At 59.1% G+C, this 27,813-nt stretch overlaps 1 protein-coding gene across 1 annotated transcript; it reads right to left on the bottom strand.

Annotated features, from left to right (window-relative positions):
• Positions 1–739: 739 nt before the first annotated feature.
• Positions 740–27,105, bottom strand: LOC118477076 (uncharacterized). Its single transcript, XM_035967610.1, has 3 exons — positions 25,543–27,105; positions 24,631–25,376; positions 740–963 (listed from the first exon to the last, which is right to left on the bottom strand). Exons 1-3 carry the CDS (start codon positions 25,938–25,940, stop codon positions 740–742), a joined length of 1,368 nt encoding a protein of 455 aa, XP_035823503.1. The 5' UTR covers positions 25,941–27,105.
• Between the last annotated feature and the right edge of the window lie 708 nt (positions 27,106–27,813).

Genomic DNA, 27,813 nt, shown 5'->3' with positions numbered 1-27,813 from the left:
TAAGAGTATCTACAAGAGACTAGTTAAATAGCTACTTAAGCCAAATTTTAGCTATTCAATAGCAAAATAACTCCATAACAGACTAGTCATATTCTGTTGGAATGAGATGCTATATAAAGATTGTAATTTTTATAGAAAGATAAATAGAGAGTCAAATAAAGAGTAAAAAATAAAAAGTCAGTTGGAGATGCTTTAATAACTAATAGCTAAACTATAAGATAGACTATTTAGGTATCTTTAGCTAATTTTAGTAGCTAGTTTCTTTCGAACATGAGCTCAGAGTCAGACACACTCATGCACACAGCTAGCTAGCAGGCAGCCAAGTCGCTAGCTCTCGTGAGTTTACTTGGGGACCAGACCTCCTCGTAGAGTCGTAGTGGCCGATCGTACCTAGCTCTCTCGCGTCACGCGGACATGCTTGTCTTTGCAGCCTCAAGGGCGCGTTGGCCGGAGACTCCATGCATGGTGCACTCATCTCTGATCAGACGATAGTACGTGCGGCGTTTTATGAACGCGTCCTGCTTACCAGGCCTGCCGGCAATGCATGATACATGCATGTATCATGGCTTCCAGCCATGCATCATATATTTGCTCGCCAGGTGCCAGCAGGCATCGATCGATCAGCACCACTGCCCCAGAAGTACGAACCATCATGTAGCATTATACGTATTGTTCGATTGTCAGCGCCGGCCGATAGCTGACAAAGATACGCCTCCCGATCTGATCTGATCCGATCCGATCACACGTCGCGTCGCGTCTCCCTGCATTGCCGCTTCGTTCGTTCCATCACGTACGCTCGCTCGGGCAGCTGGCCGCCTTTCGGCTTGCAAGCATCATGCATGCAGATGCAAACGCAGGCAGCGCGCAGCCACCAGAAAAGGCTTCTACCAGTTCCACTCTCCTCGCGCGCGCCGCCCACCGCCGGCCACGAGGTGACAACACGCACGTACGGGGCTGATCGGCCTGCGTGCTCGCACGCACGCACACGAGCTGCAGGTACAGATGGATGGATGGATGGATGGATGGATGGAGTCGATGTGCGATGGTTCATGCATGCGCATGCATGGGCCGATTCGAGCGGCGCGCAAAGCAAGGGTCGGGTCGTGGGCTCGTGGCCTCGTGGGGGTATCCATGATGAGAAAATTACTTCCAAGCCACTCAAATCTACAGCCGTTACCTGTGTGCCATCAGGAAAATAGCCATCCGCTAACTACCATCAGTTTAGATTTTCCATTATCTGTGTGCCATCACCGTTAGCTGACATCTAACACAGTTATACAGATAATACAGTTTCATCCCCTATATGCCACTGAGTTCAAATAGACAAATCTGAGAACAGAACTGGTTCAGATTCACATACCAAACTAGTGCAGTTCATACAACACATAACAACAAGAGATCTCTAACAGCAACCCATATTGTCCATATAGACTCTTGTCCATAACACCAACACATAACTGCAGCCTGTCTAAGTGCAGACTTAGCAAAACACACAAAAGTGCATCTAGTTGTAGGCCACACAAAAGTGCATTCAGTTGTAGGCCACACAAAACAATACAACACAAAAGTGCAGACTTAACAAAATGCATCCACTACAGATTCAAGTCCGGGAGTTTTCTTTTTGCCCTGGTGTATGAGGCAGGGCTTTGCCTTTAAGGTGTCTTGCTTCTAGTAGACATTGCTGGACTATCAGGTAGTAGTGGAATTTGTCTCTTTTTATTTCCATTTGCCTTCGCCTTCTCCTTCTCTTGTGCCTTCTCTTTTGTTTTCACCTTCTTTGCTGTTGGTTTGGAGGTTGTAGGTGGTGGTGTGGATTCAGCTAAGGACAACAAGGGATACTCAATGGCAAGTTGGTCAGGTTGATTTGAGCCATGTCCAGACCTACATATCAGAAGTGTATCTGTCGGCGTTTCGAGACCGGGGGGTCCCTCAGGCCAACGAGTGAGTGCCGCGTGCCCCAGCCCAGATGGGTCGAGCGCGTGGGCGAGCACGGAGGGGGGAAAGGAGCGAGGCGGCCGGAGACCGGCATGAGAGAGGTGGGAGTCCCGCGGCCTTCGTGTTCGTCCCGCGCCCAGGTCGGGTGCGCTTGCAGTAGGGGGTTACAAGCGTCCACGCGGGTGAGGGAAGCGAGCGGCCCCAAGAGAGCGCTTGTCCCGTCCTCGTCCCGCGCGGCCAACCTCCTCTAAGAGGGCCCTGGTCCTTCCTTTTATAGACGCAAGGAGAGGATCCAGGTGTACAATGGGGGTGTAGCAGAGTGCTACGTGTCTAGCGAGGGAGAGCTAGTGCCCTGAGTACATGCCAATGTGGCAGCCGAAGAGATCTTGGAACCCAGCTAGTGTGATGTCGTGGCCATCGGAGGAGCGGCGGAGCCTGGCGGAGGGACAGCTGTCGGAGAGGTTGTGTCCTTGCTGACATCCTCCTGCTTCCGTAAGAGAGCTGAGAGCCGCCGTCGTCACAGGGCATGCGGGGCGCCATCATTGCCTATCTAGTGGAGACAGCCAGATGGGACACCGAACTTGTTCTCTGCGGCCCGAGTCAGCTCGGGGTAGGGTGATGATGGCGCTTCCTGTTGACGTGGCCGGCCTGCGCCCTAGGTTGGGCGACGTGGAGGCTCCTCCGAAGCCGAGGTCGAGTCTGTCTTCCATGGCCGAGGCCGAGTCCGAGCCCCTGGGTCGGGCGAGGCGGAGGTCGTCGGCAGAGGCCAGGGCGGTGTCCGAGCCCTGGGGTCGGGCGAAGCGGAGTTCGTCGTCTTCTGGGGCTGAGCCCGAGCCCGAGCCCGAGCCCGAGCCCTGGGGTCAGGCGAAGCGGAGTTCGTCGTCTTCTGGGGCTGAGCCCGAGCCTGAGCCCTGGGGTCGGGCGAAGCGGAGTTCGTCGTCTTCCGGGTCTTAGCCCGAGTCCGAGCCCTGGGTCGGGCGGAGCAGAGTTCGCCGTCTTCCGGTTCTTAGCCCGAGTCCGAGCCCTGGGTCGGGCGGAGCGGAGTTCGTCGTCTTCCGGGTCTTAGCCCAAGTCCGAGCCCTGGGTCGGGCGGAGCGGAGTTCGCCGTCTTCCGGGGCTGAGCCCGAGTCCGAGCCCTGTGTCGGGCGGAGCGGAGTTCGCCGTCTTCCGGGTCTTAGCCCGAGTCCAAGCCCTAGGTCGGGCAGAGCGGAGTTCGTCGTCTTCCGGGGCTGAGCCCGAGTCCGAGCCCTGGGTCTGGCGGAGCGGAGTTCGTCGTCTTCCGGGTCTTAGCCCGAGTCCGAGCCTTGGGTCGGGCGGAGCGGAGTTCGTCGTCTTCCGGGTCTTAGCCCGAGTCCGAGCCCTGGGTCGGGCGAAGCTTCCTATGGCGCCTTTGGCAGGGCCTGGCTTCCTGTCAGTATCACTCTGTCAAGTGGCACTGCAGTCGAAGTGGCGCAGGCGGCGCTGTCCTTCGGTCAGACCGGTCAGTGGAGCGGCGAAGTGACGGCGGTCACTTCGGCTCTGCCGGAGGGCGCGCGTCAGGATAAAGGTGTCAGGCCACCTTTGCGTTAAATGCTCCTGCGACTTGGTCGGTCGGTGCGGCGATTTAGTCAGGGTTGCTTCTTAGCGAAGGCAGGGCCTCGGGCGAGCCGAAGATGTGTCCGCCGTTGGAGGGGGGCCTCGGGCGAGACGGAAATTCTCCGGGGTCGGCTGCCCTTGTCCGAGGCTAGGCTCGGGCGAGGCGTGATCGAGTCGCTCGAATGGACTGATCCCTGACTTAATCGCACCCATCAGGCCTTTGCAGCTTTATGCTGATGGGGGTTACCAGCTGAGAATTAGGAGTCTTGAGGGTACCCCTAATTATGGTCCCCGACAGTAGCCCCCGAGCCTCGAAGGGAGTGTTAGCACTCGCTTGGAGGCTTTTCGTCGCACTTTTTTGCAAGGGGACCAGCCTTTCTCGGTTGCATTTTGTTCCGGTGGGTGCGCGCGAGCGCACCCGCCGGGTGTAGCCCCCGAGGCCTCGGAGGAGTGGTTTCACTCCTTCGAGGTCTTAATGCCTTGCGTAATGCTTCGGCTGGTCTGGTTGTTCCCTCATGCGAGCTGGCCGTAGCCCGGGTGTACGGTCGGGGCCCAAGTTCTCGGGCTGGTATGTTGACGCTGTCAACGGTTTGGCCGGAGCCAGGTTTGCGAGAGCAGCCCCCGAGCCTCTGCACAGGGCAAGAGGGCGATCAGGGACAGACTCGGCTTTTTTACATACGCCCCTGCGTCGCCTTTCCGCAAGGAGGAGGGGGGAGAGCGCCATGTTACCCTCGATGGGCGCCGAACATGGTGTCTCCGGTGAGCTGCAAGCGGGTAATCCGAGTGGACGTTCGTGCCCTGTTCGTTAGGGGTCGGCTAGGGGCCCAGAGGCACGCCCAAAAGTACCTGCGGGTGATCTGCCGGACCCGGTCCCCTGGCGACGGGGTCCGAGGGCTCGATGCCTCCCTCCGATGGGATTCCGTTACAAGATCGCTCCCGCTGGTCTCGGAAATGTCCTAGGGTACCTCGGGAGCGCAGCCCGAGCCTTGGTTATGTATCAAACGTACCCCTGGTCATCCCTCGCTCGCGCGTCTGAGGCGGCTGTGAACCCTTCGGGGGCCAGCCTTCGAACCCCTGATCAGTAATGGGCGCGGAGCCCGAGTAGCCTGAGGCGGCCGTGGAACCCTTCGGGGGGCCGGCCTTCGAACCTCTGACCAGTAGTGGGTGTAGGGCCCACGCGATCTGAGGCGGCTGTTGAACCCTTCGGGGGGCCAGCCTTCGAACCTCTGATCAGTACGGAGGCTCGGAGCCTGGTTCCTTCACGGGGAAGGATCCCTTTCGGGGTATCCCCCTTTCCCGGTCCCTGTCGCAAGAGATAGAGAAAGAGGAAAAAGGGAAAAGGATACGAAACCGAACGACGCGGCGTACCTTTTTTGGCGCGGTTATTTCGGCAAAGGCGAAGCGTCGCCCGCTGCTCCTGCCAGAAGCGCCGCCTGTCCAGCCGCGGAGTTAATGTGACGGGGCGAGTAGTTGGCGGGGCGGCCGTTGCGCGTGCGCGAGCCGTTCGAGGAACGGATCACGGGCGCGTTGTCTTCACGCCGTGAGAGGGGGTTCTCTTGTTGCCCCCGGATGGGACGTGAGCTTGGCTGACGACGTGACCGCTGCTCCCACGCGCCTGCCACCGTCATTACTGCCGGCCCACTTTTGGCCGTGTTGACCGCCGCGTCAGGCTGGCGCTGCTGGGTCGCGCGCTGGGTCGCCTCGAGTCGCGGTATTGGTTCCGCAATCGAGGAGGCGTGGTGGTGGCGCAAGTGGCGGTGCAGTTGCTTGAATGCAGCATCCGGCGCGCCGGTTGCGCGACGCGTGGGCCTGGGCCTCCATGCTGGCGTGTCGGGAGTCGGAGAAGCGCGTCCACTTGGCGCGGTTGTATGCCGCCTGCATGGCTGCCCGCCTCTTTCGCCCGTTGGTCTGGGCAAAAGTGGAGGGTCACTTGTAACCGCTGGGCGGTTGCGTGCACCACGCGCGGCGGTTTGGCTTCTTCTGCTCGGAGCCGGTCTGCATGACATGCGGGACCCAGCCCCCGCGCCGCAGGGGAGGGCTTTGGAGCGTGTTGGAGAAGACTCAGCCCATGACGGTTGGGGGTGCAAGCAGGGAGAGTTGCCTTTAAAAGGAGGGTGACCCCTTTCGAAAGGCGACCGTGTCTTCTCGCTCCCTTATGCACCGCGTCATTCCAGCTTCCAAGCCCCCGGATGGGGGATACCCGCCGTCTTTTCGCCTCATCGTTGGAGGAACGCAACTCCGTGGGAGTTGGTACCTTTCAGCCATCGTTCGGCTTCAAGGATTTTCATCATGCAGCCCGGCTGCACCCCTCCACCGGCGGTCACCCAAGATGGTGACCTCCAGCTTGATGGTGGGGGAAAGCAAGCCGGGCTGCGGCCTCTGCCCCTCCCTCAGCCTCAAGGATTTTCATCACCAGGGCTGGGGAGGAGAGTGTGCTGAGTTGGGGTCGGCCCCTGCGTGGGCGGTGGCCCGCTCCTTCACTCAGTGATTGGAGGGAAGGGCGGCCGTCGTCCGTGGCGCCGGCAGCTGCACCGTGCCTGGCTCTCGGACGCGAGTGGCTTCGGAGCCGCTCGCAGCGCCGGCGTCTGCCACGGCAGCTGGAAGAGGTTCTTCCGCCGGCGCTGATAGCCAAGGCCGGCCACGGGCTGACCTCCAACTCTACGGCCTTCTGCCCGTCCTTGCCTCACGAGTTTGGGCATGGGCGGGGGCCTCCTAGCAGCAGCATCCGCCCTGAGGTCAGTGCTGCCGCTGTTCGGCCCCCCGGAGCAGAAGTTGTCGTCGCCGCCGCTGCTGGAGCGGGTGACGGCGCGCCGTTCGTCAGTCTTCCGTTGCTCCACAGGCCCACCCCTATCGAGTGGGGCTGTTCGTACCTGCGGAGGGGGGAACCGGAGTTCCGTTTGTAATGGCACTTCGAATGCCGGTGTTTTTGTTCATTGCGGCTTTCGGGGCCTGAACATGTATGTAATTTCGGCACGGAGCCGTGTTTTTTCCTCATTTTTGAGCGCTAAGACTCGTCTGTTGATTATCTGAACCGCTTCACCAAGCATGAGTCGCCCCGTGTCAAGGTGACGAGTGAGGTATCCGTATCCCGGAGGCGTAGGAGTCCCTCGGCTCGGTCGGCCTTGCTGTCCGAGGCTCCTCTAGCATAGTTAAAGGGACCCCTCGGCTGCTCTTCGACGAGCCGAGGCCAGGGGTAGCGATATCAGTGTGAACAGAGGCGGAGTTGGCTCGAAAATGAAACCTGGTTGGCCGGAGCCTAGCCGGGTTGTCCGTTGGCGGGATCGACGTCGGAGCTGATCAGCCGAGGCCTCAGGTCGGGCTGGCGCCCTTGGGAGATGGTCGGCCGAGGCCCCAGGGGTAACCGGCCGAGCCGCCTGCTCGGGCCGGATTCCCGGAGAAGTCCCTGGCAGCGATTGCCCGGGCGTGGTGATGACGTCGTCCTTCGGAGCGGAGATCCTCGGACCGCGTCGTCGTCCGAGGCTAGGTCGGGCCTCGCCGAAGGTGTCGTCGATGCCGAGGGTGTTGCTGCCCCCTTCCAGCGTCAAGACCCGAGCCTGCAGGGTCAGAGTGTCTTGTAGCGTGTGCCTTCTGCAGCCGCCGAGGCCAGAATACACGCCCTCGCTGTGTTGTAAAGCTGCGTCTCCTTTCCTCTTGTTTCGAGTATCTGGACTTTTTTGTCGGTAACAGGGATGTTTGTGTGAGTGGGAGTTGCTTCTCGCGGAAGGTGATGAGTGAGGTATCCGTATCCCGGAGGCGTGGGAGTCCCTCGGCTCGGTCGGCCTTGCCGCTTACGCGTACTTTCACCCGTCCATGAGGCCCTGCCACCGACTCAGTCGAGAAGGCTCGAAGGATTGCTTCGGCAGAAGAACTTCCGAACATGAAGACTTGTTCGGTCCGCGGAATCACTTTATCCGAACGCGAGTTACTTATCGCAGAAGGTGATGAGTGAGGTATCCGTATCCCGGAGGCGTAGGAGTCCCTCGGCTCGGTCCGCCTTGACTGCTTACGTGTACTCCGTTGTTTTCAGGATCCACTTTTCGAAGTAGTCAAAAAGCACGAAAGATATTCTAGCAGAAGAGACCTTTTTTCGAGGAAAATTTCGATGCAGAGGGGGTTCCCCCCCTTTTAGCCCCCGAGGGAGGGTCGGGCTTTGCCGAGGCGAGGCCGACCCTTCCTTGATGACTAAACTTTGCGTGGGTGCGAGGTATATGAACGACTTGAAAACATCTTAAGGGTAGAAGCGACGTAGCTGTTGGATGTTCCAAGCATTGCCGTAGACCTCGCCTTGACTGTTGGCCAGCTTGTACGTTCCGGGCTTCAGAACTTTGGCGATGACGAATGGCCCCTCCCAGGGGGGCGTGAGCTTGTGCCTCCCCGGGCGTCTTGCCGCAGCCGAAGCGCCAGGTCGCCCACCTGGAGGTCTCGGGGTCAGACCCCTCGGGCGTGGTAGCGCCGCAGGGACTACTGATACCGCGCCGAGTGTAGTAAGGCCTTGTCCCGAGCCTCTTCCAGCTGGTTCAGCGAGTCTTCTCGGCTAGCTTGGTTGCTTTGATCGTCGTAGGCCCTCGTCCTCGGGGAGCCGTATTCCAGGTCAGTGGGCAAGACGGCCTCGGCCCCGTAGACCAGGAAGAACGGCGTGAAACCCGTGGCCCGGCTCGGCGTCGTCCTCAGGCTCCAGACCACCGAGGGGAGTTCCTTCATCCATCGCTTGTCGAACTTGTTGAGGTCGTTGTGAATCCGAGGCTTGAGCCCTTGTAGAATCATGCCGTTGGCACGCTCTACTTGCCCATTCGACATGGGATGAGCTACGGCGGCCCAGTCCACCCGGATGTGGTGATCCTCGCAGAAGTCCAAGAATTTTCTGCGGGTGAACTGGGTGCCGTTGTCGGTGATGATGGAGTTCGGGACCCTGAAGCGATGGATGATGTTGGTGAAGAACGTCACCGCCTGCTCGGACCTGATGCTGTTCAGAGGTCGGACCTCGACCCACTTGGAGAATTTGTCGATGGCGACCAGCAGGTGCGTGTAGCCCCCGGGCGCCTTCTGCAAAGGGCCGACGAGGTCCAGACCCCACACAGCGAAGGGCCAGGTGATGGGTATTGTCTGCAGAGCCTGAGCGGGCAGGTGGGTCTGCTTCGCATAGAATTGACACCCTTCGCAGGTGCGGACAATTCTAGTGGCGTCAGCCACCGCCGTTGGCCAGTAGAAGCCTTGCCGGAAAGCATTCCCGACGAGGGCTCGAGGCGCTGCGTGATGGCCGCAAGCCCCCGAGTGTATCTCTTGCAGGAGTTCCTGACCTTCGGCGATGGAGATGCATCGCTGGAGGATGCCCGAGGGACTACGGTGGTAGAGCTCCTGCTCATCGCCCAGCAAGACGAACGACTTGGAGCGTCGCGCTATCCACCGAGCCTCGGCTCGGTCGAGGGGTATCTCTCCTTGGCGGAGATATTGCAGGTACGGGGTCTGCCAATTTCGATCAGGCGTGGCCCCGCTTCTCTCCTCCTCGATGCGCAATGCCTCGCCCTCGGAGACCGAGGGTACCTCGGGTTGAGCTGAGGGTGCCTCGGGCCGTGCCGAGGGTACCTCGGGCTGGACCGAGGGCGCCTCGGGCTCGGGAGGGTCGTCGATCTTGACGGAGGGCTGATGCAGATCCCGGGAGAAGACGTCCGGGGGAACCGTTGTTCGCCCCGAGGCTATTTTTGCCAGCTCGTCCGCAGTCTCGTTGTAGCGCCGAGCGATGTGTTTAAGCTCGAGCCCGTAGAACTTGTCTTCCAGGCGCCGAACCTCATCGCAGTAGGCCTCCATCTTTGAGTCGCGGCAGTGGGAGTTCTTCATGACTTGGTCGATGACGAGCTGCGAGTCGCCGCGAGCGTCGAGGCGTCGGACCCCTAGCTCGATGGCGATTCGCAATCCGTTGATCAGAGCTTCGTACTCAGCCACATTGTTGGACGCCGGGAAATGGAGGCGTAGCACGTAGCGTAGGTGCTTCCCGAGGGGCAAGATGAAGAGGAGGCCCGCGCCGGCTCCCGTCTTCATCAGCGACCCGTCGAAAAACATGGTCCAGAGCTCCGGTTGGATCGGAGCCGTCGGTAGCTGGGTGTCGACCCATTCGGCTACGAAGTCCGCCAAGACCTGGGACTTGATGGCCTTCCGAGGCGCGAACGAGATGGTCTCGCCCATGATTTCCACCGCCCACTTCGCAATCCTGCCCGAGGCCTCTCGGCACTGGATGATCTCCCCCAGGGGGAAGGATGACACCACAGTTACCGAGTGAGACTCGAAGTAGTGTCGCAACTTCCGCCTCGTCAGGATCACTGCATACAACAGCTTCTGAACTTGTGGGTAGCGGATCTTGGTGTCGGACAGTACCTCGCTGACGAAGTAGACTGGCCTCTGAACGGGCAATGCATGCCCCTCTTCTTGCCTCTCGACCACAATCGCGGCGCTAACCACCTAAGTGGTCGCGGCGACGTAGACCAAGAGGGCTTCTCCATCAGCTGGGGGCACCAAGATAGGCGCCTTTGTGAGGAGCGCCTTCAGGTTCCCGAGAGCTTCCTCGGCCTCAGGGGTCCAAGCGAAGCACTCGGCCTTCCTTAAGGACAAGCAGCTCATCATCGACCAAGTCATGAAGGACTCCCACTGCCGCGACCCGAAGATGGAGGCCTACTGCGATGAGGTTCGGCGCCTGGAAGACAAGTTCTACGGGCTCGAGCTCAACCACATCGCTCGGCGCTACAACGAGACTGCGGACGAGCTGGCAAAAATAGCCTCGGGGCGAACAACGGTTCCCCCGGACGTCTTCTCCCGGGATCTGCATCAGCCCTCCATCAAGATCGACGACTCGCCCGAGCCCGAGGCGCCCTCGGTCCAGCCCGAGGTACCCTCGGCACAGCCCGGGGCACCCTCGGCTCGGCCCGAGGCGCCCTCGGTACGGCCCGAGGTACCCTCGGCCTCCGAGGGCGAGGCACTGTGCATCGAGGAGGAGCGGAGCGGGGCCACGCCTGATCAAAATTGGCAGACCCCGTACCTGCAATATCTCCGCCAAGGAGAGCTACCCCTCGACCGAGCCGAGGCTCGGCGGGTGGCACGACGCGCCAAGTCATTCGTCTTGCTGGGCGATGAGAAGGAGCTCTACCACCGCAGTCCCTCAGGCATCCTCCAGCGATGCATCTCCGTCGCCGAAGGTCAGGAACTCCTCCAAGAGATACACTCGGGGGCTTGCGGCCATCACGCAGCGCCTCGAGCCCTTGTCGGGAATGCTTTCCGGCAAGGCTTCTACTGACCAACGGTGGTGGCAGACGCCACTAGAATTGTCCGCACCTACGAAGGGTGTCAATTCTATGCGAAGCAGACCCACCTGCCTGCTCAGGCTCTGCAGACGATACCCATCACCTGGCCCTTTGCTGTGTGGGGTCTGGACCTCGTCGGCCCCTTGCAGAAGGCGCCCGGGGGCTACACGCACCTGCTGGTCGCCATCGACAAATTCTCCAAGTGGGTCGAGGTCCGACCTCTGAACAGCATCAGGTCCGAGCAGGCGGTGGCGTTCTTCACCAACATCATCCATCGCTTCGGGGTCCCGAACTCCATCATCACCGACAACGGTACCCAGTTCACCGGCAGAAAATTCTTGGATTTCTGCGAGGATCACCACATCCGGGTGGACTGGGCTGCCGTGGCTCATCCCATGTCGAATGGGCAAGTAGAGCGTGCCAACGGCATGATTCTACAAGGGCTCAAGCCTCGGATCTACAACGATCTCAACAAGTTCGGCAAGCGGTGGATGAAGGAACTCCCCTCGGTGGTCTAGAGCCTGAGGACAACGCCGAGCCGAGCCACGGGTTTCACGCCGTTCTTCCTGGTCTACGGGGCCGAGGTCGTCTTGCCCACTGACCTGGAATACGGCTCCCCGAGGACGAGGGCCTACAACGATCAAAGCAACCAAGCTAGCCGAGAAGACTCGCTGGACCAGCTGGAAGAGGCTCGGGACAAGGCCTTACTACACTCGGCGCGGTACCAGCAGTCCCTGCGACGCTACCACGCCCGAGAGGTCCGGCCCCGAGACCTCCAGGTGGGCGACCTGGTGCTTCGACTGCGGCAAGACGCCCGAGGGAGGCACAAGCTCACGCCCCCCTGGGAGGGGCCATTCGTCATCGCCAAAGTTCTGAAGCCCGGAACGTACAAGCTGGCCAACAGCCAAGGCGAGGTCTACGGCAACGCTAGGAACATCGAACAGCTACGTCGCTTCTACCCTTAAGATGTTTTCAAGTTATTCATATACCTCGCACCCACGCAAAGTTTAGTCATCAAGGAAGGGTCGGCCTCGCCTCGGCAAAGCCCGACCCTCCCTCGGGGGCTAAAAGGGGGGGAACCCCCTCTGCGTTGAAATTTTCCTCGAAAAAAAGATCTCTTCTGCCAGAATATCTTTCGTGCTTTTTGACTACTTCGAAAAGTGGATCCTGAAAACGACGGAGTACACGTAAGCAGCCAAGGCTGACCGAGCCGAGGGACTCCTACGCCTCCGGGATACGGATACCTCACTCATCACCTTCTGCGAGAAGTAACTCGCGTTCGGATAAAGTGACTCCGCGGACCGAACAAGTCTTTACGTTCGGAAGCTCTTCTGCCGAAGCGATCCTTCGAGCCTTCTCGACTGAGTCGGTGACAGGGCCTCATGGACGGGTAAACGTGCGCGTAAGCGGCAAGGCCGACCGAGCCGAGGGACTCCTATGCCTCCGGGATACGGATACCTCACTCGTCACCTTCCGCGAGAAGCAACTCTCGCCCGCACAAACATCCCTGTTACCGACAAAAAAGTCCAGATACTCAAAACAAGAGGAAAGGAGACACAGCTTTACAACACAACGAGGGTGTGTATTCTGGCCTCGGCGGCCGCAGAAGGCACATGCTACAAGACACTCTGATCCTGCAGGCTCGGGTCTTGGCGCTGGAAGGGGGCAGCAGCACCCTCGGCATCGACGACACCTTCGGCGAGATCCGACCTAGCCTCGGACGGCGACGCGGTCTGAGGATCTCCGCTCTGGAGGATGACGTCATCATCACGCCTGGGCAATCGCTGCCAGGGACTTCTCCGGGAATCCGGCCCGAGCAGGCGGCTCGGCCGGTTACCCCTGGGGCCTCGGCCAACCATCTTCCAAGGGCGCCAGCCCGACCCGAGGCCTCGGCTGATCGACTCCAGCGTCGGTCCCGCTGATGGACAACCCAGCTAGGCTCCGGCCAACCAGATTTCATTTTCGAGCCAACTCCGCCTCTGTTCATGCTGATACCGCTACCCCTGGCCTCGGCTCGTCGAAGAGCGGCCAAGGGGTCCCTTTAACTAAGCTGGAGGAGCCTCAGACAACAAGGCCGACCGAGCCGAGGGACTCCTACGCCTCCGGGATACGGATACCTCACTCGTCACCTTGACATGGGGCGACTCATGCTTGGTGAAGCGGTTCAGATAATCAACAGGCGAGTCTTAGTGCTCGAAAATGAGGAAAAAACATGGCTCTGTGCCAAAATTACATACATGTTCAGGCCCCAAAAGCCATAATGAACAAAACACTGGCATTCAAGATGCCATCACAAACGGAACACCGGTTCCGTCCCCGCGGGTACGGACAACCTCCGCACTGGGGAGCCTACGGAGCGACGAGCTCTGGGCGAATCACCAGCAAACGCGGGTCGCTCCAAAGCGCACCGGCAGATCCTCGCTGCCGTCCTCACCGTGAATGCAAGGAAGAGGGCGGAATGTTGCATCCTAGCCGGGCAGCAACAGTTCGCCTTCCCCGGCATGGCTAGAGGACGTCTCCGCCGCAGGGCTGGAGGGCGATTGCCACCACCAGAAGCTGGAAGAAGAGGTGGCCCGCCGACCCGCGCAGGAGGTAGAGCCCCGGCTTGCCTCGCTCCCCGCCCCAGCGAGGATGGCGAACACCCTCAACACTGAGGGCGGGATTGGGATCACAGCCCGGTTTGCCTCCCCCCATCCAGGAGCTGGAGGTCACCGTCTTGGGCGACCACCAGCAGAGGGGAGCAACCGGGTTGTGTGATGAAAATCCTTGAAGCCGAACGATGGCTGAAAGGTACCAACTCCCACGGAGTTGCATTCCTCCAACGATAAGGCGAAAAGACGGCGGGCATCCCCCATCCGGGGGCTTGGAAGGTGGAAAGACGCGATGCATAAGGAAGGGAGAAGACATGGTCGCCTTCCGAAAGGGATCGCCCTCCTTTTAAAGGCCACTCTCCCTGCTTGCGCCTCCAACCGTCACGGGCTGAGTCTTCTCCAACACGCTCCAAGGTCCTCCCCTGCGGCGCGGGGGCTGGGTCCCACATGTCATGCAAACCGGCTCGGAGCAGAAGAAGCCAAATCGCCGCGCGTGGTGCACACAACTGCCCAGCGGTTACAAGTGACCCTCCACTTTTGCCCAAACCAACGGGCGAAAGAGGCGGGCAGCCATGCAGGCGGCATGCAACCGCGCCAAGTGGACGCGCTTCTCCGACCCCCGACACGCCAGCGTGGAGGCCCAGGCCCACGCGTCACGCAACCGGCGCGCCGGATGCTGCATGCAAGCAACTGCACCGCCACTTGCGCCACCACCGCGCCTCCTCGATTGCGGAACCAGTACACTACCCAGCGGCACGACCCAGCGGCGCCAGCCTGACGCGGCGGTCAAACGCGGCCAAAAGTGGACCGGCAGTAATGGCGGTGGCAGGCGGGCGGGAGCAGCGGTCACGTCGTCAGCCAGGCTCACATCCCATCCGGGGGCAGCAAGAGAACCCCCTCTCACGGCTTGAAGACGACGCGCCCGTGATCCGTTCCTCGAGCGGCTGGCGCACGCGCAACGGCCGCCCCGCCAACCACTCGCCCCGTCACATTAACTCCGCGGCAGGACAGGCGGCGCTTCTGGCAGGAGAAGCGGGCGACGCTTCGCCTTCGCCGAAATAACCGCGCCAAAAAAGGTACGCCGCGTCGTTTCGATTCAGTATCCTTTTCATTTTTTCCTCTTTCTCTATCTCTTGCAACAGGGACCGGGAAAGGGGGATACCCCGAAAAGGATCCTTCCCCGTGAAGGAACCAGGCTCCGAGCCTCCTTACTGATCAGAGGTTCGAAGGCTGGCACCCCGAAGGGTTCAACAGCCGCCTCAGATCGCGTGGGCCCTACACCCACTACTGGTCAGAGGTTCGAAGGCCGGCCCCCCGAAGGGTTCCACGGCCGCCTCAGGCTACCCGGGCTCCGCGCCCATTACTGATCAGGGGTTCGAAGGCTGGCCCCCGAAGGGTTCACAGTCGCCTCAGACACCGAGCGAGGGATGACCAGGGGTACGTTCGATACATAACCGAGGCTCGGGCTGCGCTCCCGAGGTACCCTAGGACATTTCCGAGACCAGCGGGAGCGATCGTGTAACGGAATCCCATCGGAGGGAGGCATCGAGCCCTCGGACCCCGTCGCCAGGGGACCGGGTCCGGCAGATCACCCGCAGGTACTTTTGGGCGTGCCTCTGGGCCCCTAGCCGACCCCTAACGAACGGGGCACGGACGTCCACTCGGATTACCCGCTTGCAGCTCACCGGAGACACCATGTTCGGTGCCCATCGAGGGTAACATGGCGCTTCCCCCCCTCCTCCTTGCGGAAAGGCGACGTAGGGGTGTATGTAAAAAAGCCGAGTCTGTCCCTGATCGCCCTCTCGCCCTGTGCAGAGGCTCGGGGGCTGCTCTCGCAAACCCGGCTCCGGCCAAACCGTTGACAGCGTCAACATACCAGCCCGAGAACTTGGGCCCCGACCGTACACCCGGGCTACGGCCAGTTCGCATGAGGGAACAACCAGACCAGCCGAAGCGTTACTCAAGGCATTAAGACCTCGAAGGAGTGAAACCACTCCTCCGAGGCCTCGAGGGCTACACCCGGCGGGTGCGCTCGCGCGCACCCACCGGAATAAAATGCAACCGAGAAAGGCTGGTCCCCTTGCAAAAAAGTGCGACGAAAGCCTCCAAGCGAGTGTTAACACTCCCTTCAAGGCTCGGGGGCTACTGTCGGGGACAATAATTAGGGGTACCCTCAAGACTCCTAATTCTCAGCTGGTAACCCCCATCAGCATAAAGCTGCAAAGGCCTGATGGGTGCGATTAAGTCAGGGATCAGTCCATTCGAGCGACTCGATCACGCCTCGCCCGAGCCTAGCCTCGGACAAGGGCAGCCGACCTCAGAGGGTTTCCGTCTCGCCCGAGGCCCCCCTCCAACGGCAGACACATCTCCGGCTCGCCCGAGGCCCTGCCTTCGCTAAGAAGCAACCCTGACTAAATCACCGCACCGACCGACCAAGTCGCAGGAGCATTTAATGCAAAGGTGGCCTGACATCTTTATCCTGACGCGCGCCCTCCGGCAGAGCCAAAGTGACCGCCGTCACTTCGCCGCTCCACTGACCGGTCTGACAGAAGGACAGCGCCGCCTGCGCCACTCCGACTACAGTGCCACTCGACAGAGTGAGACTGACAGGCAGTCAGGCCCTGCCAAAGGCACCATAGGAAGCTCCGCTCCGCCCGACCCAGGGCTCGGACTCGGGCTAAGTCCCGGAAGACAGCGAACTCCGCTCGGCCCGACCCAGGGCTCGGACTCGGGCTAAGTCCCGGAAGACGGCGAACTCCGCTCCGCCCGACCCAGGGCTCGGACTCGGGCTAAGACCCGGAAGACGGCGAACTCCGCTCCGCCCGACCCAGGGCTCGGACTCGGGCTAAGTCCCGGAAGACGGCGAACTCCGCTCCGCCCGACCCAGGGCTCGGACTCGGGCTAAGACCCGAAAGACGGCGAACTCTGCTCCGCCCGACCCAGGGCTCGAACTCGGGCTCAGCCCCAGAAGACGACGAACTTCGCTCCGCCCGACCCCAGGGCTCGGACTCCGCCCTGGCCTCTGCCGACGACCTCCGCCTCGCCCGACCCAGGGGCTCGGACTCGGCCTCGGCCATGGAAGACAGACTCGACCTCGGCTTCGGAGGAGCCTCCACATCGCCCAGCCTAGGGCGCAGGCCAGCCACGTCAACGGGAAGCGCCATCATCACCCTACCCCAAGCTGACTCGGGCCGCAGGGAACAAGACCGGTGTCCCATCTGGCCAGCTCCGCCAGATAGGCAATGATGGTGCCCCGCACGCTCTGTGACGACGGCGGCTCCCAGCTCTCTTACAGAAGCAGGTGGATGTCAACAAGGACTCGACCACTCCAACAGCTGTCCCTCCGCCAGGCACCGTCGCTCCTCCGACGGCCACGACATCACACCAGCAGGGTGCCAAGATCTCTCCGGCTGCCACATAGGCATGCACTTAGGGCGTCAGCTCTCCCCCGCTAGACACGTAGCACTCTGCTACACCCCCGTTGTACACCTGGATCCTCTCCTTACGCCTATAAAAGGAAGGACCAGGGCCCTCTTAGAGAAGGTTGGCCGCGCGGGGACGAGGACGGGACAGGCGCTTTCTTGGGGCCGCTCGCTTCCCTCTCCCGCGTGGACGCTTGTAACCCCCTACTGCAAGCGCACCCGACCTGGGCGCGGGATGAACACGAAGGCCGCGGGATTCCCACCTCTCTCACGCCGGACTCCGGCCGCCTCGCTCTCTCCCCCCTTTGTGCTCGCCCACGCGCTCGACCCATCTGGGCTGGGGCACGCGGCACTCACTCGTCGGCCTGAGGGACCCCCGGTCTCGAAACGCCGACAAATATGTTAACAAATATTACTCAGTTGAGACATTTAGAGCTGCATATGACACTCTTATCCCTGCCATGCCTGACAAGTCCCAATGGCCAGAATCTGATCATGGCTTCTTCATGCATCCACCACTTCTAAAATCTACAGCTGGTAGAAGACATAATGAGAGGTTCAAAGGATGTTATGAGGCAGGCAGTAGCACAAAAAAGAAGGGATCACACCAGTGCCCCATTTGCAAGTCATATGGCCACCGTTGGTACAACTGTAAGAATGGTAACCCTGAAGACATAGCTGCTATGGTAGCTGTGAAGTAAGCACTATGTTGTCTTATATAATTTCACTTTTCTGATTTTATGATTATATTAAGGGGTCCATTATACATGTTATCATTGTTGTTCATGCCTTGCAGGGGTCCTCCAAAGAAAAGGAAAAAGAATGCTGAGCCATCATGTGAGAGTGCCATCGTGATTGCTGCCTCAACACCCAAGACAATGTGTTTTCCTCCTAGGTAAGCATACTTCGACAAATCATTTAAAACATGTATCCATATGTCCATATGTGCATTCTGATTTTTTATAAAATATTTCCTATCTTTGTAATTTTGTATCTCTATTGCAGCCAAGGTGCCTCAGGAAGCTTTGGTTCAAACTCTCATAGGTAAAATAATTCAATTTGAACAATAACATGATATTTTGACTATTCAGTACTCTTTTTCTCAGATACTGTCGGGGACCATAATTAGGGGTACCCTCAAGACTCCTAATTCTCAGCTGGTAACCCCATCAGCATAAAGCTGCAAAGGCCTGATGGGTGCGATTAAGTCAGGGATCAGTCCATTCGAGCGACTCGATCACGCCTCGCCCGAGCCTAGCCTCGGACAAGGGCAGCCGACCTCAGAGAATTCCCGTCTCGCCCGAGGCCCCCCTCCAACGGCGGACACATCTTCGGCTCGCCCGAGGCCCTGCCTTCGCTAAGAAGCAACCCTGACTAAATCGCCGCACCGACCGACCAAGTCGCAGGAGCATTTAACGCAAAGGTGGCCTGACACCTTTATCCTGACGCGCGCCCTCCGGCAGAGCCGAAGTGACCGCCGTCACTTCGCCGCTCCACTGACCGGTCTGATAGAAGGACAGCGCCGCCTGCGCCACTTCGACTACAGTGCCACTTGACAGAGTGATACTGACAGGAAGCCAGGCCCTGCCAAAGGCGCCATAGGAAGCTCCGCCCGACCCAGGGCTCGGACTCGGGCTAAGACCCGGAAGACGACGAACTCCGCTCCGCCCGACCCAGGGCTCGGACTCGGGCTAAGACCCGGAAGACGACGAACTCCGCTCCGCCCGACCCAGGGCTCGGACTCGGGCTCAGCCCCGGAAGACGACGAACTCCGCTCCGCCCGACCCAGGGCTCGGACTCGGGCTAAGACCCGGAAGACGGCGAACTCCGCTCCGCCCGACCCAGGGCTCGGACTCGGGCTCAGCCCCGGAAGACGGCGAACTCCGCTCCGCCCGACCCAGGGCTCGGACTCGGGCTAAGACCCGGAAGACGACGAACTCCGCTCCGCCCGACCCAGGGCTCAGACTCGGGCTAAGACCCGGAAGACGGCGAACTCCGCTCCGCCCGACCCAGGGCTCGGACTCGGGCTCAGCCCCGGAAGACGGCGAACTCCGCTCCGCCTGACCCAGGGCTCGGACTCGGGCTAAGACCCGGAAGACGACGAACTCCGCTTCGCCCGACCCCAGGGCTCGGGCTCGGGCTCAGCCCCAGAAGACGACGAACTCTGCTTCGCCCGACCCCAGGGCTCGGGCTCGGGCTCAGCCCCAGAAGACGACGAACTCCGCTTCGCCCGACCCCAAGGCTCGGACACCGCCCTGGCCTCTGCCGACGACCTCCGCCTCGCCCGACCCAGGGGCTCGGACTCGGCCTCGGCCATGGAAGACAGACTCGACCTCGGCTTCGGAGGAGCCTCCACGTCGCCCAACCTAGGGCGCAGGCCGGCCACGTCAACAGGAAGTGCCATCATCACCCTACCCCGAGCTGACTCGAGCCGCAGAGAACAAGACCGCTGTCCCATCTGGCTGTCTCCACCAGATAGGCAATGATGGCGCCCCGCATGCCCTGTGACGACGGCGGCTCTCAGCTCTCTTACGGAAGCAGGAGGACGTCAGCAAGGACACAACCGCTCCGACAGCTGTCCCTCCGCTAGGCTCCGCTGCTCCTCCGTTGGCCACGACATCACACTAGCTGGGTTCCAAGATCTCTCCGGCTGCCACATTGGCATGTACTCAGGGCACTAGCTCTCCCTCGCTAGACACGTAGCACTCTGCTACACCCCCATTGTACACCTGGATCCTCTACTTGTGTCTATAAAAGGAAGGACCAGGGCCCTCTTAGAGGAGGTTGGCCGCGCGGGACGAGGACGGGACAGGCGCTCTCTTGGGGCCGCTCGCTTCCCTCACCCACGTGGACGCTTGTAACCCCCTACTGCAAGCGCACCCGACCTGGGCGCGGGACGAACACGAAGGCCGCGGGATTCCCACCTCTCTCACGCCGGTCTCCGGCCGCCTCGCTCCTTTCCCCCCTTCGCGCTCGCCCACGCGCTCGACCCATCTGGGCTGGGGCACGCGGCACTCACTCGTCGGCCTGAGGGACCCCCCGGTCACGAAACGCCGACAGTTGGCGCGCCAGGTAGGGGCCTGCTGCGTGTTGACGAACAGCTTCCCGTCGAGCTCCAGATGGGCAGTCTCCGACAACCTCTCCAACCCGGGACGGTGCTCCGTTTCGGGAGTCTTGAGTTCATGTCCCTCGACGGCAGCTACGACATGATACTCCTTCCACCGCCGCGCGACAACGACGATGGCGGCCGACAGCCCGCCCGCCGGCGGCGGAATCGACGACGTCTTCCCCGCGTGGCGGAAGAACAACATTCGAGCTCGCCCCGTCCTCTCCCCCGCCAACGGAGGAGGAGGCGAGGCAACCAAGGCCAAGCAGGAGGCCACGCCTCGTCGGCTGTCGAGCGAGTCGACGTCCCTAGCACCCCAACGGGGGGCGCATTGGGCGTCGACCTCGCGTTTGAGATGAAGGCGAGCGCCGTCTCCCCGCGACACGCCAATCCCGAGCAAGTGGATGGCGCCAGCGCGCTTGCGAAAAGCTTGCAGGACGTCGCCCTCGTACCTGAGGCGACGATGCAGTCAGTCCTCGACGTGACTTCATCGCCGCTCGACGACCAAAAGGTACCAACCGATTCCCATCCTACGTCATTTGTACTCAGCCTCAACCCGCCTAGCAACCTTGCTTTGGCGGGCGCCCTTGTAGAGGCGAGTACAAACCCTCTGGGGTTTCGCATGCGGTCGCCTTGGGACCGGCTGACGGACGTCTCGACCAACGGGCCCTCTGGGTCCGAGGAAGATGACGATCCCAACATCTGTTGGGATTTCTCTGGATTCGGCAACCCCAGTGCCATGCGGGCTGCTTGTCCTTTCGGAAGATAGCCTTGACCGCCTCCTGGCCAGAGGCGAACTTGGTGGCGATGTCCATCAGCTCGCTCGCCCTGGTGGTGGTCTTGCGACCCAACTTGCTCACCAGGTCGCGGCAGGTGGTGCCGGCAAGGAACGCGCCGATGACATCTGAGTCGGTGATGTTGGGCAGCTCGGTGCGCTGCTTCGAGAATCGCCGGATGTAGTCCCGGAGAGACTCTCCCGGCTGCTGCCGGCAGCTTCGGAGGTCCCAGGAATTCCCGGGGCGCACGTATGTGCCCTGGAAATTTCCGGGGAAGGCTTGAACCAAGTCATCCCAGTTGGAGATCTGCCCCGGAGGCAGGTGCTCCAACCAGGCGCGAGCGGTGTCGGAGAGGAACAGGGGGAGGTTGTGGATGATGAGGTTGTCGTCGTCCGTTCCACCCAGTTGGCAGGCCAGGCGGTAGTCCGCGAGCCACAGTTCCGGTCTCGTCTCCCCCGAGTACTTTGTGATAGTAGTCGGGGGTCGGAACCGGGTCGGGAACGGCGCCCGTCGGATGGCCCGGCTGAAGGCCTGCGGACAGGGTGGTTCGGGCGAGGGACTTCGATCCTCCCCGCTGTCGTAGCGTCCCCCACGCCTGGGGTGATAGCCTCGGCGCACCCTTTCGTCGAGGTGGGCCCGACGGTCGCGATGATGGTGCTCGTTGCCGAGGCGGCCCAGGGCCGCAGGCGCGGTGTTGCGCGTGCGCCCGGTATAGACCGAGGCTTCCCGCATGAATCGGGAAGTCGCGGCATGAGGTTCCGAGGGGTATCCTTGCCTTCGGGAGGCAGTGCTCCCGGCCCGTCGGACTGCGGCGCCTTCCAGGAGATTCTTGAGCTTCCCCTGGATTCGCCGACCCTCGGTGGTGGATGGCTCCGGCATCGCGCGGAGGAGCATCGCTGCTGCAGCCAGGTTCTGACCGACCCCACTGGATGCGGGCGGCGGCCTGACCCTGACGTCATCGGCGACGCGGTGCTGGAGACCCTGGGGCAGGTGACGTATTTCTCCGGCCGGGGGTTGGCCCGCCCATACCTGCCCGACGTCCCGGCGGATCGGCTCAAGCGCTCTTGCTCCCTCGTCGAGCCTGGCCTGCGCCCCGCGGACTAGCTCGAGCTGTGGGTCGTAACCCCCCGCCGGAACGGGGACCACAGCTAGCTCCCGCGGGATGTCAGCGCGAGGCACCGGCCTAGGGAGATCACCATCCTCCGGCATGCCGAGATGATTGCCTTCGGAGGGACCCCCTAGATCGACGTGGAAACATTCGCGGCTTGGGCCGCAGCCCTCGTCGTCGAGGCTGCGGCTACCGTCGGAACAGTCGGAGAGGCAGTAGTCGCATGGGGTCATGAAGTCCCGCATGGCACTGGGGTTGCCAAATCCAGAGAAATCCCAACAGATGTTGGGATCGTCATCTTCCTCGGACCCAGAGGGCCCGTTGGTCGAGACGTCCGTCAACCGGTCCCAAGGCGACCGCATGCGAAACCCCAGAGGGTTTGAACTCGCCTCTACGAGAGCGCCCGCCAAAGCAAGGTCGCTAGGCGGGTTGAGGCTGAGTCCAAATGACGTAGGATGGGAATCGGTCGGTACCTTTTGGTCGTCGAGCGGCGATGAAGTCACGTCGAGGACTGACTGCACCGTCGCCTCAGGTACGAGGGCGACGTCCTGCAAGCTTTTCGCAAGCGCGCTGGCGTCGTCCACTTGCTCGGGTTTGGCATGTCGCGGGGAGACGGCGCTCGCCTTCGTCTCAAATGCGAGGTTGACGCCCGATGCGCCCCCCGTTGGGGCGCTAGGGACGTCGACTCGCTCGACAGTCGATGAGGCGCGGCCTCCTGCTTGGCCTTGGTTGCCCCGCCGCCTCCTCCGTTGGCGGGGGAGAGGACGGGGCGAGCTCGAAAGTCGTTCTTCCACCACGCGGGAAAGACGTCGTCGATTCCGCCGCCGGAGGGCGGGCTGTCGGCCGCCATTGTCGTTGTCGCGCGGCGGTGGAAGGAGTATCATGTCGTAGCTGCCGTCGAAGGACATGAACTCAAGGCTCCCGAAACAGAGCACCGTCCCAGGTTGGAGAGGTTGCTGGAGACTGCCCATCTGGAGCTTGACGGGAAGCTGTTCGTCAACACGCAGTAGGCCCCTACCTGGCGCGCCAACTATCGGCGTTTCGAGACCGGGGGTCCCTCAGGCCGACGAGTGAGTGCCGCGTGCCCCAGCCCAGATGGGTCGAGCGCGTGGGCGAGCACAAAGGGGGGAGAGAGCGAGGCAGCCGGAGTCCAGCGTGAGAGAGGTGGGAATCCCGCGGCCTTCGTGTTCGTCCCGCGCCCAGGTCGGGTGCGTTTGCAGTAGGGGGTTACAAGCGTCCACACGGGAGAGGGAAGCGAGCAGCCCCAAGAGAGCGCCTGTCCCATCCTCGTCCCCGCACGACCAACCCTCTCTAGGAGGGCCCTGGTCCTTCCTTTTATAGGCGTAAGGAGAGGATCCGGGTGTACAACGGGGGTGTAGCAGAGTGCTACGTGTCTAGCGGGGGAGAGCTGACGCCCTAAGTACATGCCAATGTGGCAGCCGGAGAGATCTTGGCACCCTGCTGGTGTGATGTCGTGGCCGTCGGAGGAGCGACGGTGCCTGGCGGAGGGACAGCTGTTGGAGCGGTCGAGTCCTTGTTGACGTCCACCTGCTTCCGTAAGAGAGCTGGGAGCCGCCGTCGTCACAGAGCGTGCGGGGCGCCATCATTGCCTATCCGGCGGAGCTGGCCAGATGGGACACCGGTCTTGTTCCCTGCGGCCCGAGTCAGCTTGGGGTAGGGTGATGATGGCGCTTCCTGTTGACGTGGCTGGCCTGCGCCCTAGGCTGGGCGATGTGGAGGCTCCTCCGAAGCCGAGGTCGAGTCTGTCTTCCATGGCCGAGGCCGAGTTCGAGCCCCTGGGTCGGGCGAGGCGGAGGTCGTCGGCAGAGGCCAGGGCGGAGTCCGAGCCCTGGGGTCGGGCGGAGCGAAGTTCGTCGTCTTCTGGAGCTGAGCCCGAGTCCGAGCCCTGGGTCGGGCGGAGCAGAGTTCGCCGTCTTCCGGGTCTTAGCCCGAGTCCGAGCCCTAGGTCGGGCGGAGCGGAGTTCGCCGTCTTCCGGGACTTAGCCCGAGTCCGAGCCGTGGGTCGGGCGGAGCGGAGTTCGCCGTCTTCCGGGTCTTAGCCCGAGTCCGAGCCTTGGGTCGGGCGGAGCGGAGTTCGCCGTCTTCCGGGACTTAGCCCGAGTCCGAGCCCTGGGTCGGGCAGAGCGGAGTTCGCCGTCTTCCGGGACTTAGCCCGAGTCCGAGCCCTGGGTCGGGCGGAGCAGAGCTTCCTATGGTGCCTTTGGCAGGGCCTGACTGCCTGTCAGTCTCACTTTGTCGAGTGGCACTGTAGTCGGAGTGGCGCAGGCGGCGCTGTCCTTCTGTCAGACCGGTCAGTGGAGCGGCGAAGTGACGGCGGTCACTTCGGCTCTGCTGGAGGGCACGCGTCAGGATAAAGATGTCAGGCCACCTTTGCATTAAATGCTCTTGCGACTTGGTCGGTCGGTGCGGCGATTTAGTCAGGGTTGCTTCTTAGCGAAGGCAGGGCCTCGGGCGAGCCGGAGATGTGTCTGCCGTTGGAGGGGGGCCTCGGGCGAGACGGAAACCCTCTGGGGTCGGCTGCCCTTGTCCGAGGCTAGGCTCGGGCGAGGCGTGATCGAGTCGCTCGAATGGACTGATCCCTGACTTAGTCGCACCCATCAGGCCTTTGCAGCTTTATGCTGATGGGGGTTACCAGCTGAGAATTAGGAGTCTTGAGGGTACCCCTAATTATGGTCCCCGATAATATTTCTCTAATGGTTCGTTGAGAGATGTAATAAATGCAATGGCATGATTGCAAGGAATACCAGTGACATCCCATTTTCTACAAGAACAACTTCTTTTGTCTAGGTTGACAACACATTTATAACCACTGCCACCCTTTACAGACACCTCTCCAAGTGTATCCCCACTACGCTGAACATCCATATCTAAGTTAAAGCTTTGTTCTTTCAAGTCCTTAATGATTCGTGGTAGAATAACCCCTTCCATCTTTCTTGAGATTGTCCTCCTAACATCCCACTTCTTCATAATAAGTTGTCGTATATTATCAAGCAAGTCATCCAAATTCAAGCCCTTATACTTCTTAATCCAATTGTTAAAGCAATCAGCCAAATTGTTGGTCACATAATCAACTTTACAATGGGTCCCAAATTGGCTTCTTGTCCATATCCTAGTATGGTATTGCCTTATGTACGCCATTGCTGCCGGCATAGCTTCATCCATTATCGTCCAGTGCTTCTCAAACAAGTATGGGCTCCATGTATATGCGGCTGCCCAAAGATGATCATCAAATATCTTTCCACTAAACCTTTTCTTGAAGTTCATGACCAAATGTAACATGCATTCTCTATGTTCTGCATTTGGGAACACTTCCTTAACCCCTGCCATCACTCCTTGTCCAGCATCAGTGCAAATAGCTAACCCTTCTGGTGTTCCAATAGCATCTCTAAGCATCTGCATAAACCAGCTCCAATTTTCATTTGTTTCTGAGCCTAACACTCCAACAACAACTGGATACATCCAGTTATGCCCATCTACAGCTATTGCACAAGCTAGTTGTCCTCTAAATCTCCCTGTCAAAAATGTACTATCAATTGCTAAGTATGGTCTGCACCTAGGGCTGACAATGGGCTATAATTTTTGCACTATAAGATTTAAGGATCGAAGCGGGTTAGGATCGGGCTTTATTTCTAGTCATTTTTGAACTATAATTTATTTAGGGCCTTGACATTTTGTGAAGAACTATTTGGATCACGATCCATTACCACCTCTATCTGCACCCTCTAAGGAAACCTTCTATGCATGGTTTCATAGCAAAGAATAGTCTATTGAACCGGATCTTCTCATTTACCATATGATTATCAATCACTACAACACTACCAGGACAACATCTTTCTACCTCTTTTTTGAACCTATATAAGTTATTAAAGTTGTTGTCCCAGCTACCAAATAGTTGTGTTTGGGCAAAAAGCATACCATCGTACACTCTTTTGTAAGGCACATCTACCTTATGCTTATCTTTTATCCTCCTCTGCAATTCTTTAGCTGTCAACCTTGCATCCTCCATGATCCAATCTTTCACAATTTCACAGACCCAAAATTTAGTTGCATTCTTCACAGTTTTACTTCTTCTTAAACTAGAACAACCATGTCGATGTGGGTTCTTCTTCACCTGCATACACTCCAACAAATACAATTGTTGCTTAAATAATTTCCAATCTAATTATAGTAAAATGTTAGATATCCTAAACCACATAAATTACCTTTATCGTCACATTATCCTTCATTGTCGAAGCATGTATCCTCCATCTACACCCTTCTTCTCTTTTCCTTGAACAATATGCCCTCAATCGCCCTGGGTCACTCTTTTCAGTGTTAAACTCAAATTCATGGTTTACAACATGCTGAGATAATGCCAACTTAAATGCTTGCATGTTGGGATATATGCTTCCTACACTCATTGGAGGGTCAAGTTTGTCATAACAAATAATTGGCATAGGTGGCGGAGGATCTTTTCCAATTAATCCATCTTCTTCTTCATACTCTTCATCAGATTCAGATCCAGATTCAGAGTCACTGCCCTCACTAACATTCTGATGAGCTCTGGACACACCCACATGTTCATTATATGGTTCAAGATTTGCCAAATATAGGATTTCGTCGTCCACACCCACATGTTCATTATGTGGTTCAGGATTTGCCAAATAATCATCATCACCATCCTGATCTATGGAAGGTTTGCTAGTACAAGGTTTAGTGGATTGGCTTGTAGGTTCAGTGAGCTGGCTACCTACCACTAGAGATGGACATGCCATAGAAGGTGTGTCTGGGATATCTAAAACCTCATCAGCATAACACTTTGGGATAGGGACATCATCTGTGGGCTCAGTGTATGTAATGGTCATACACACTACCTTGCTGTCAGCATGTTTGCTAAACATTTTAAGAAGTTCTTGGTCTGTTGTGATTTGTGGAAATGTTTTTTCAACGTTATCATAGTAAAAAACATGAACTATCTCATTGTATCCATGGGGGTACTTATCAACAATTTCTTCGACAAGGTCCTTGAAATTGCAAACATCAGAATCTACAACCTTGGTGATATTAAAGCATGAAAACTCCTTCCGGCGCTTTTTAGGATTACCAGTGAGTCTGATTTTCAGCAAGTAACTTGAATTAGGGTCCATCCTGTGAATGGACCCACCATCAAATTTATGCATACTACAAACATCACCAGGTTCTTGGTACCAGATGCTCATGCCCAAAACAAAGATAAATGAGAAGAACTTACCCTGCAGGAAGCCAAAAAGGGTCTACTCTTTGACCTGGTGGCGTCATGTCCTCTGTGATGAAGAAGCCGCCTGGCCGCCGTCGGGATGGAGCCGCCGCCTGGCCGCCTGTCGGGGTGGAGCACAGATTGGTTGATTTCATTTGGTAGGATAAAAATTATACAGTGTGATTTTTAGAGCACAGATTGCCTAGTCGAAACAGGTGAACTTGAATAATATCTACTTTCATTTTCTTCTTCAGGGCTGCATAGGTATGAGCATGTACAGGCGAATACCTACCTCTATTTTTCTTTGTTGTTTATTTGTCTCTAATATCCAAATCTTAGTAGCAGTCAATCATCAGTTCTAAGTCTGAACTACAATTGTTTGCACTTTGCAGTAGTCTTAGGAATTTTCTTGTGCCCAGCTCCAGTAAGCTGTTTATTCTGTGTTGAACTTTACCAGGTTCTAATTTTAAGTGAGCGTCTCCACTCGGTAACTGCTCAATTTGATCGTCTTCGGTCCATGCGTTTTCAAGATGCTATTAACAGAGCTATGCCAAGGAAGAATCAGAAGAGACCAGAAAAAAAACCTGCTGAACCCGCTTGGCCGCCTGTTGGAGTGGAGCCGCCGCCTGGCCGCCTGTCGGGGTGGAGCCGCCGCCTGGGCTCCAGTCGAGGTGGAGCCGTCGCCAGGCCGCCGGTCGGGTGGAGATGTCACCTGGCCGTCGGGGTCGGGATGGAGGCAGTTGGTTTAGGGTTTGGATGTGGAGATCTCTTAGAT

This window comes from Zea mays, chromosome 4 (genome assembly GCF_902167145.1).
Source record: "Zea mays cultivar B73 chromosome 4, Zm-B73-REFERENCE-NAM-5.0, whole genome shotgun sequence".
Lineage (NCBI taxonomy): Eukaryota > Viridiplantae > Streptophyta > Magnoliopsida > Poales > Poaceae > Zea > Zea mays.
Note: the sequence above shows the minus strand (reverse complement) of the source record. Positions and strands in the feature narration are given on the sequence as shown.